Source organism: Lupinus angustifolius, unplaced genomic scaffold, assembly GCF_001865875.1.
Source record: "Lupinus angustifolius cultivar Tanjil unplaced genomic scaffold, LupAngTanjil_v1.0 Scaffold_126_15, whole genome shotgun sequence".
NCBI classification, from domain to species: Eukaryota; Viridiplantae; Streptophyta; class Magnoliopsida; order Fabales; family Fabaceae; genus Lupinus; species Lupinus angustifolius.
This window is the reverse complement of record NW_017725199.1, coordinates 1-11,139: the sequence shown is the minus strand read 5'-3', so window position 1 is coordinate 11,139 and position 11,139 is coordinate 1. Positions and strand designations below refer to the sequence as shown.

The following is an 11,139-nucleotide window of genomic DNA, read 5'->3' as shown; positions in this document are numbered from 1 at the left end:
ATTTATATTATTTTTTTCGAATAATCAATGATTAAAAATAAATAAAGGATTATTTTTCATTCTATACATACAATTTTTTTCCTTTAAAAACAAATAAAGACAGGGACATGTGAAAATAAACATCAAACAAATCTCACTTAATCAAGCACACCAAACACAAAACCGCACTTCAGCTGTTCCTTTTTTATTACGCGTAGACTTGTCATTCTCTCTCTCTCTAGAAAATTATAATGATCAAACGAGTAACACAACATTTGCCTTGGAATAATGCATAGGCTCCTATAAATATAATAGAACAAGAATCAAAGTAGGAAGAAGCAAACAGAAAAAGCAATAGGAGCTTCTCTCTCTCTCTGGCGTTCTTTCTTTTTTTGTAGATGGCTAAGTGTAAGAATAATTCAAAGAAGTTATCATACATCTCAGTTCCTTCTCAAATCATCAATTCCATTTCATCTTCTTCTCTTCAATCTCTTCTTGATTCATCTTCAACTTCAAAGAAATCTGCAAGAAACACCTTCAAGCTTTATAGGAACCCAAGACTGTTCTTTTTCACTCTCTTCCTTCTTTCTCTCTTTGCTTTCATCAAGTTTGGTTCCAATCTAGATATCCCTTTTTCTCCCTACCCATGTGCCATAACAACCTTGCCACAGTTCAAAGACTCATATTTGCATTCAAAATCCAATCTTGGGGTTGTTTCAAATGATGGGTATTCAGTTCATGATGCCCAGAAAGATGAGGTTTTGAATGGTGGTGATGATAGTAGTGTGTCTTTGTCAAAGTCTCTATTTGCCAATGTGCAATTGCAAGCACAAGGGCCAAGTGGATTTGAAACTGATGAGAAGGGTGAGTTTTGGAAACAACCAAATGGGTTGGGGTATAAGCCTTGCTTGGGTTTTAGCAGGGATTATAGGAGAGGGAGTGAAGGGGTTTTGAGGGATAGGAGAAAGTATTTGATGGTGGTGGTTTCTGGTGGGATGAATCAACAGAGGAATCAGATTGTTGATGCTGTTGTCATTGCTAGGATTCTTGGTGCTGCTTTGGTTGTCCCTATCTTGCAAGTAAATGTCATTTGGGGAGATGAAAGGTAAATCCATTGTTGTCCATAGACTCTGATACCTTTTCATGTTCAATCATTTTAACAAGTGAAGTGTTGGTCTTAGATGATTATGATTTATGAGTTGAAGTATTAGAAATTTGGACTAAATCTTCATATATAGCAGCACTTGCAAATGTTACATGAATTTCAACATAAAAGCTAAATCTTGATACTTGTCCAATTTCTGTGGTAATGTTAAAATTGTTGAGGTGTCATCTATAATTGATGTTGTTGCTTATTTGTGTATTTCTATTGGTTTTGGTTGCAGTGAATTTGCTGATATATTTGATTTGGAGCACTTCAAAAGTGTCCTTACCGATGATGTAAGAGTGGTTTCAGCATTGCCATCAACACACTTGATGACAAGGCCAGTGGAGGGAAGCCCTCCCCTTCATGTCACTCCCAGTTGGATCCGGTCACGCTATCTCAGAAGAGTAAGAGTTTATCTCTCTTGTGATGTTTTATTCCTTGAGCTTACACCAGGTCATATTTAGTAGATAATAGACTTTTAGCTTCCCCGGGTTGTGATCAAGCCTGTTGCCTGTAATATAGTGTTTGTTTGGTTCTGTAACGATTTCACCTACCGTCATTTCATGGATGAAAAAGTTGTAGTGTTTTACATAAGGTAATTAGAGCCCTCCATGTGTGAAAAGAATTCTGAAATAATTTCACTTATGGTAATTAGCTTGTATTGAGTTCTCATTGTTCTTGTTGAACTAGAGATTAACATGATTCTTGTTGTCCTATGCAGCTCAATAGAGAAGGCGTTTTGCTTTTACGTGGCTTGGATTCAAGGCTGTCAAAAGATCTTCCTTCTGATCTCCAAAAGCTTCGATGCAAGGTATTACAAAGTCTCTTTTCATATGAGAAAGATGGTAAAGCAAAACAATAAAAGAAAGAAAAGAAGACACTACTCACCCTATGAATGAATCCTAAATGTTCTCATCTTATCTTTCAGGTTGCCTTCAATGCACTAAGGTTTGCAAAGCCAGTTCAGGAAATTGGGAACAGGATTGCAGAGAGAATGCAAAGCAAGGGACCCTACCTTGCTCTTCATTTGCGAATGGAAAGGGATGTTTGGGTGAGGACTGGTTGTCTACCAGGCCTGAGTCCCGAGTATGACGAGATTGTAAACAATGAGAGGAAGCAACGGCCAGAGCTCTTGACGGGAAGATCTAACATGACTTACCATGAAAGGAAGCTGGCTGGCCTGTGTCCCTTGAATGCTATGGAGGTTACCAGGTAAATATAATCCTTCTATTAAAATAGGTTTCATAGGTCTTCTAAGTATTAGCGTGACAAGATTTTATGATGTATTCATTTCTATTTCATTTATAGGCTGCTTAAAGCTCTAGGAGCTCCGAAAAGTTCAAGAATTTATTGGGCTGGAGGACAACCATTGGGTGGAAAAGAAGCCTTGAATCCACTAATCAACGAGTTTCCACATTTTTACAATAAGGAAGATCTTGCCTTGCCTGGAGAACTAGAATCATTTGCAAAGAAAGCTTCTCTAATGGCTGCCATAGATTTCATAGTCTCGGAGAAGAGTGACATTTTCATGCCATCTCATGGAGGAAACATGGGCCATGCAATTCAGGTATGATTATTAAATCGGTAATAATTTATTAGTTGAATACTTTGCAACTTAGAGGAACTCATAAAGTTGGCTCTTTGCATTGCTGAATTCTAATTATTCTTGTATACTTTATCTGGAAACAGTTATAATTTCTCTAACTTATATGTTATTTCAGGGTCAACGTGCCTATGCTGGACACAAGAAGTATATAACCCCAAACAAAAGACAGATGCTGCCATATTTTATGAATTCTTCCCTCCCCGAAGCAGAGTTCAACAGAATTATTCAGGAATTGCACCAGGACTCATTAGGGCAGCCGGAAATAAGGACTAGCAAGGCTGGGAGAGATGTCACCAAGTATCCTGTCCATGAGTGCATGTGCAATGACTCACATTCTCATTCCTAACTATGAATTGAATACCAAAGCTTTTGGTATGAAGAGTGCATGGAAGTCGATGCCATAACATTGACGATTTTGATCCCTTGGGAACTACCTCGGGTGACTTTGATGGCAACCATCATAGAACCAATTTTGAAGAGCTATAATGCCAAGCACGCCTCTCCCACAGGTGTACTGACATTATTCCTTAAATATGATCAATATATATGTAAGGCAACGTAGTTGGTCCCCAGACTGAAATCATATGTAACAACAAATCATTCTTTGATTCTTTATACAGGTCATTCTTTGATTCTTTATGCAGATTACAGAGTTCGTATAGGATGCACATGTAATCTTGTTCAGTGTAATTCTTTGTAGCACATTATACAGGCTTGTGCATATGTATAGATTACCACTTTTACGTTCTAGTTACTTTGTATATTGTAGTTACCTGAAAAATCAAGATCACCTTATGCTACCACTCGAATTAGAAGAAACTCAAACAAATTGTCCTTTTATTGCTTTTGGGATTTATGGTTGTAAATCAGCGAGAGGAAGTTATCTAGGACCACTTCTATTGTTCTTATAGTAAGTTTCCTCTGTGTTTTCTAGAAGCATATATAGCGAAGGGTTTAGCATTATTATATTTGAGGCGTAATATTCATTTTAAGGCACACTTGCAATTTCTCATAACACAAAAAATTGCATGTACCTTGACGTTGAAGACTTTTTTGGCATGGTATGCATCTATTATTGCCAAACTAACTGGTCCAGCTCTAAACTTAATTCTGTCATCTCAGCTGAGTCATGATCATCTCTAAATGTTAGCTGGTATCTTTGCCCAATGTCCTGGCTAAAAAGTTCAGATTACTTGACACCATCAGCACCAACTGTCCCCCCATAAGATAAGTTATATTAGCATATGCAAATCCTTAGGATTTGTTTGTAAGTTGAGTTTTGGAGGGGAAGGAATGAAAAAAAAAAAAAAAGGTTTTGATGTCATCTCACAAGTGTATTTATAGCTCTCAAGCTTTCATTTTCTCTTACTCCCCTCAAATCCAACTTACAAACAGATCCTTAAAGTATTGTACTCATCCTGCAGAAATGGGCATCTAATTAGTTTGTGATAGGGGGTCCTATTTATGGGATCATGCAAAACATATGGTAGCCATTTTTCGGATATATTGTACAGTTGTAACCTTTAGGGAATGGCATGGTCCAAATATATGGCAGTCACAGAATCCAGTTGTCCAAAGAAAGTTTATCTAAAAATAAAAGCCAAATAGAATATTCTTTGGATAATGCCTTTTATTGATTTTCAGAAAAAATTAAAAAAATATAAAAAGGGTAGTGGGGTTTATCTAAAATATTCAGTTTAATCATTTTTTAGGGTTTAGGTTAAATGAGGTTTTTCGATAAATAGGAGAGTTTAGGGATCCAAAATGGGGTTCCAAGTAAAGTCAATAAAGAAAGCAAAAAAAAAAAAAAGAGAGAAGAAAATTGTGTAGAGAAGAAAGTGAGAATCGTGTAATCCAGTGTGGGCGAGACCACTACAAGGAGCGTGCACCCATCGCTCCTACCATTGGATCAGTCTTCATCATGTCCATTCTGTTGACCATAAACTAGAGCCAATCGGCGCCTGACACGCAGGCGAGTGCATGTTGTCACAAATTGACTCGTGCACACTGGATAAAACGTCCTTGCCCAGTGTGTTATCCTGTGCAGATGCACCTATTGCCAAGTCGTGCACCCTCGTCTTCTGTCCAGTGAATTTGCGACACGCAGGCGGTTTCATTCTACACTTGTAGATGCGACTGCAGCGAACCAGAGCCTCCTTCCCCAACAAAACGTTCTAGTGTGTGTGGGTACAGTGTATAAGCGGTGCACCTTCAGACGTAGTCAACACAAGACTGTCACGTGGCACTGTTTCTTCGACAACACCTTTCAGCCACTACTTAAGCGACACGTGGAAGCTCACTGTTGCATTGGATTATTATCCTTCCAAGTTTGAAATTCTTCCCTTTATTCTTATTTATAAGGCAATTTAATTTTTTAGGAATAATATCAACTACATTTAATAAATAAAATTAATTTGTTGGACAATGAGCATAATAATTTTATTTTTGTAAATAGAAAAAATAATATATTTTTTTGGCAAATAATAACAATAAAGAAAATAAAAGTCTTTTTAATTTAGTTAATTATCAATAAAATTTGTTAGGAGTTTATTATCATTAAATTTGTTCTTTAATTTAGTGCTAAAAAATATTTAGAAAAATTCAGAATATTGCTTTAAATGGATTTTAATTGTTTTATCCAAAAAAACATTTTCTTATAATATTGTTATTGGTCTTTAAAAAATAAATAATTTTGAGAATTGATCAAAGATGGAGAGAAGGTCTCCGCCTCTTTCTTCTCAGATCATCTTCGAAAGGTCGCGCTACGCCGCTTCTTTTCAATCGATTAAATCTCTAAATCAATTAAATTTCACTGTCTTAATTAAATAAATAACAAAAATTAACCAAGTAAAAACTTTTTTTCCCAATAATAAACAAAACCTGCAAAATATATATTTTTGACTAAAAATATATTTTCTTTAATTAAAACACACTCAACCAACAAACCTTTATCTACTTAAAGAACTACGTAAGCCTTGATTCCCTTAATAGGGATACGTAGGCCCGATGTCAATCTTGTCAGGCACAATAATAAAAGTAAATAATTTTTCCTTCATAATAATTATTTAATTAATCATATAATTTAATAACAAGTAATAATAATAATAAAGTCATATATTTTAATGAAGGGCACCGCTTAAGGCGGGTAGGGTTCTAAGACATTCCATACCTTGTAACCGACTCCCGAAATATCAAAAATTCAAAAGGCCAAGGTAATTGGGCTTAAAATATTTTTCTACATTTTTAACTATAAAATGTAGTGGCGATTCTAAACAAAGTCGTGCAGCCGAAAATCAGGGTGCGACAGCCATATTATGAGTATTCGAGAATTGATACTGGTAGCCATATTATGGGAAATTCAAGAATTGGCAATGGTAGCTATATTGTGGGAAATTCAAAACAATGGTAGCCATTTCCTCAACTTTTCTTCTCCCACTCTCGGTCGAAGCATTTTCAACTTTATTCTCCTTCTTACTTTCTTCAGTACGATATAGAGTGATTTTTAAACCATATTTGAGAATTGACACTAGTAGTCATGTTGTGGGAAATTTGAGAATTCACACTCGTAACCATTTTATGGGAAATTTGAGAATTGAGAATGGTAGCTTAATTGTGGGAAATTGAGAATTGACACTGATATTCATATTATGGGTGATTCGAGAATTGACATTGAAAACATATTGTGGGTGATTCGAGAATTGACAGTGGTAGCCATATTATGGGTGATTCAAGAATTGACACTGGTAACCATATTATGGTTATTCGAGAATTGATACTGATTGTCATTTCATGAGTGATTCGAGATTTGAACTAGTAGCCATATTGTGGAAAATTCAAAACAATGGTAGCCATTTCCTCAACTTTTCTTCTCTCCCTCTATGTCGAAGCATTTTCGACTTTCTTCTCTCTCTCTCTCTTTATCTGGTATGATACAATGTGGTTTTTAAACCATATTCTAGAATTGACTCTAGTAATAATATTGTGGGAAATTTGAAAATTGAGATTGATATCCATTTTGTAAGAAATTCGTAAATTGACAATGGTAACTAAATTGTGGTAAATTTGAGAATTGGCACTCATAGCCATATCGTGGATGATTCAAGAATTGAATCTAGTAGCCATATTGTCGATGATTCGAGAATTGACACTAGTAGTCATATCGTGGATGATTCGAGAATTGACACTTGTAGCCTAGTAGACATATTGTGGGAAATTTGAAACTATGGTAGCAATTTCCTCAACTTTTATTTTCTCACTCTCCGTCGAAGAATTTTCGACTTTCTTCTCTTTCTTTCTTTCTTTGGTATAGAGTGGTTCTTAAACCATTTTCGAGAATTGACACTAATAGTCATATTGTGGGAAATTCGAGTCATAGCTAAATTGTGTGAAATTTGAGAATTGACGCTGGTAGCCATATTGTGGGTGGTTCGAGAAGCGGCAGTGATAGCCATAATGTGGATAATTCGAGAATTGGCGTTGGTAGCTATATTGTGGGTAATTCGAGAATTTGCACTAGTAGCCATATTGTGGAAAATTCGAGAATTGACATTGATAGTCATATTGTGTGAAATTCGAAACAATGGTAGCAATTTCCTCAACTTTTCTTCTCCCAATCTCGGTTGAAGCATTTTTGACTTTTTTCTCCTTCTTACTTTCTCCGATACGATATAGAGTAGTTTTTAAACCATATTCGAGAATTGATACTAGTAGCCATATTGTTAGAAATTCGAGAATTGACAATGATAACAAAATTGTGAGAAAATTGAGAATTGACAATGGTAACCATATTATGAGTGATTCGAGAATTGACATTGAAAACCATATTGTTGATGATTCAAGAATTAACACTAGTAGTCATATTGTGGATGATTCGAGAATGACACCTGTAGCCATATTATGAGTATTCTAGAATTGATACTGATTGTCATATCATGAGCGATTCGAGAATTCACACTAGTAGTCATATTTTGGAAAATTCAGAACAATGTTATTCATTTCCTCAACTTTTCTTCTTTCCTTTTAAGTCAAAGCATTTTCGACTTTCTTCTCCCTCATTCTTTCTCTGGTACGATATAAAGTGGTTTTTAAACCATATTCGGGAATGGGCACTAGTAATAATATTGTGGGAAATTCAAAAATTGAGACTCATAACCATTTTGTGAGAAATTCGTAAATTGACAATGGTAACTAAATTGTGGTAAATTTTAGAATTGACACTCAACCAAATTGTGGGTGATTCGAGAATTGTAGAACTAGCCATATTGTGGCTGATTCAAGAATTATCACTGATAGCCATATTCTTGGTGGTTCGAGAATTGACACTCGTAGCCATCTCATGAGTGATTCGAGAATTGACACTGATAGCCATATCATGGGTGATTTCAGAATTGACATTGTTAGCCATATCATGAGAAATTCGATACAATGGTAGCCATTTACTGAACTTTTCTTCTCTCTCTCGATTAAGAATTTTCGACTTTCTTCTCCCTCTTTCTTTCTTTGGTACGATATAGAGTGGTTTTTAAACCATATTCGAGAATTGATATTAGTAGTCATATTGTGGGAAATTCGAGAATTGACAATGGTATCTAAATTATGGAAAAATTGAGAATTGACAGTGATAGCCATGTTATGAGTAATTCGAGAATTGTCATTGAAAACCATATTGTTGATGATTCAAGAATTGACAATGGTAGCTAAATTGTAGGAAAATTGAGAATTGACACTAGTAGTCATATTACGGGTGATTCGAGAATTGACATTGAAAACCATATTGTTAATGATTCAAGAATTGACACTAGTATCCATATTGTTGGGATTCGAGAATTGACACTAGTAGCCATATTATGGGTGATTCGAGAATTGATACTGGTAGCCATATTATGGGTATTCAAAAATTGATATTGATTCTCATATCATAAGTTATTCGAGAATTGACACGTGTAGCCATATTGTGGAATATTTTAAACAATGGTAGTCATTTGCTCAACTTTTCTTCTCTCCCTCTATGTCGAAGCATTTTCGACTTTCTTCTCCTTATTTGTTTCTCTGGTATAATATAAAGTGGTGTTTAAACCATATTCGAGAATTAACACTAGTAATAATATTGTGAGAAATTCGAAAATTGAGACTGATAACCATTTTGTGAGAAATTCGTAAATTGACAATGATAACTACATTGTGGTAAATTTTAGAGTTGACACTCATAGTCATATTTTGGTTGATTCGAGAATTGCACAACTAGCCATATTGTGGCTAATTCAAGAATTGACACTGGTAGTCATATTGTTGGTGATTCGAGAATTGACCCCAATAGTCATATTGTAGGAGATTCGAGAATTGACACTGATAGTCATATCGTACGTAATTCAAGAATCGACACAGGTAGCCATATTGTGGAAAATTCGAAACAATAGTAACCATTTCCTAAACTTTTATTGTTTCCCTCTCCGTCGAAGCATTTTCGATTTTCTTCCCCTTCTTTCTTTCTCTGGTATGATATAGAGTGGTTTTTAAACAATATTCGAGAATTGACACTAATAATCATATTGTGAGAAATTCAATACTAGACACGTGTAACCATTTTGTGAGAAATACGTGAATTGACAATGATAACTATATTGTGAGAAATTTGAGAATTGACACTTGGAGTCATATTGTGGGTGATTCGTGATTTAGTACTGATAGCCATATTGTGGATGATTCGAGAATTAACACTGGTGATTGAGGCCTACCCGATACAAATAATATAACAATTAAAAACTGCAGTACTAGGAAGTGACTCCTAGGTCGTTTCCCAGGGATTATTTTTCAAGCAAAGCTTCAAATACCTTACACTCACACACACAAGGGGTTTTTTGTTGTTGGATAGTATGAACATAAATCAAATTTAAAAATAGTAGTTAAGCAATGTAATAAAACGGCTAAATCCCTTTGGTTCGTTTGTTCACAACTCAATCCCCGGTTTCAAAAGATTATTTTCAGATTCCAACCATTAACTTCCGAATTTGTTGAGAATCAATTAACTAAGCGATAATCAATTCAAAGTTCCAGAACCTAAACCTCTAACTAGGCGAAATCAGTATAAGTATGAAACGATTAATAAATTCACACGAACTAAGCATTCATGCACTAGAGAGAGTAAATCAACTAAGTGAAGATAAACTCAATCAACCAGTTTCTAAGCAATAAAGAAACCGAAAATGCATTAATAACAAAACCTCAAGAGTTGTGATACAATACCAAAGGAATTTAGTCTACAAGTTTAGCCTTCCATTGAGTGGAAGAAAGAAAGCGAAAATGAAGATGAATGAAAATCGAAAATGAAGAACATGTGAAACCCTAACAGAGCAAAAGAGTAGAAAACGAAATTCTAAAATGAGTGAAATGTGTAGAGTCAATGTGGAATTCGAGTTCCCTCATTTTCAAATAGTAAAACTGAAAATGGGCCCTAAACAATGGGTCCAAAACTAAAACCAAATTTACAAATAAAAACTCTCAAAATAAAAATACAATTTTCACTTTAATACATATCCTCCACTTCCATAATGCTCAAAATGTCATTGGTTAAAATACAATCTTTACTTCAACACATATCCTCCACTTCCATAATACCCAAAATGCCATTGATACCAAATATGATTTGAAAATGATATTAGATTTAATCAGGCTAAATAATCCCAAATTAACTCATTTTTGGAATATTAGTCCAATAAAGTCTAAAACACTAAACCATGTGAAACAAAGTCAATTAGGCACCAAGAATCACCAATCATGCTAATTTAAGGTTATGAATAGTGTGTAATATATTGCTCATCAAAAGGAAAATGGGGATGATTGAGAGGAAATGAATGTAGAGAACAATCTAACCTGATAGAAGTAGGATAAAGAGGTCCCGATTATAGATCATAACTATTATGCAATGACTCATATCTCTAGATAACAACACTACAAGTTATGAGCTTAGGCTGATGTAAAGGGGTTAGGGTAGAGGACTTTATATTTATGTTATGTAAATCTAATGTAACAAGGAGAAGAATAGTCAAACACTAATCCTTATTCTCTAATAATATATAGTGGTAGCCGCTCAACGCTCCCGGGGACGTAGGCACAATTGGCCATAAATTTAAGTATATCAAGAAATCAATCAAACTAAAAGGCGAGTCACAATAATGATAGAACCTCACAAGATATGCTCTCTAAAGTATTTACACTCATATGTCTTAGGTTGCAAGTGTTTACACTCAAAACACTTCATGAAAACAATCACAACCATAGGCTTGACAAGCCTCTAACATCAACATCATAAGCATAAGCACATGCACATAGAGATCAAAAGGATTTTTCAAGGTTGTAATGGGGCCAAGGGCAATGTAGGATAAATATGGGATATATAGGTAAAACCAAA

At 35.0% G+C, this 11,139-nt stretch overlaps 1 protein-coding gene across 1 annotated transcript; it reads left to right on the top strand.

Annotated features, from left to right (window-relative positions):
• The first annotated feature begins 299 nt into the window (after positions 1 to 299).
• Positions 300 to 3,532, top strand: LOC109340020 (uncharacterized protein At1g04910-like). The gene is made up of 6 exons (XM_019577579.1): positions 300 to 1,084; positions 1,365 to 1,530; positions 1,848 to 1,937; positions 2,055 to 2,338; positions 2,435 to 2,693; positions 2,848 to 3,532. The coding sequence occupies exons 1-6, from the start codon at positions 378 to 380 to the stop codon at positions 3,076 to 3,078; spliced, it is 1,737 nt and encodes a 578-aa protein (XP_019433124.1). The 5' UTR covers positions 300 to 377; the 3' UTR covers positions 3,079 to 3,532.
• Positions 3,533 to 11,139: the final 7,607 nt, after the last annotated feature.

Coding starts and splice junctions, on each gene's coding strand:
- LOC109340020 (XM_019577579.1), top strand. CDS start 378: ATGGCTAAGTGTAAGAATAATTCAAAGAAGTTATCATACATCTCAGTT. Junction 1,085..1,364: donor GTCATTTGGGGAGATGAAAG/GTAAATCCATTG, acceptor TTTTGGTTGCAG/TGAATTTGCTGATATATTTG. Junction 1,938..2,054: donor TCCAAAAGCTTCGATGCAAG/GTATTACAAAGT, acceptor CTTATCTTTCAG/GTTGCCTTCAATGCACTAAG.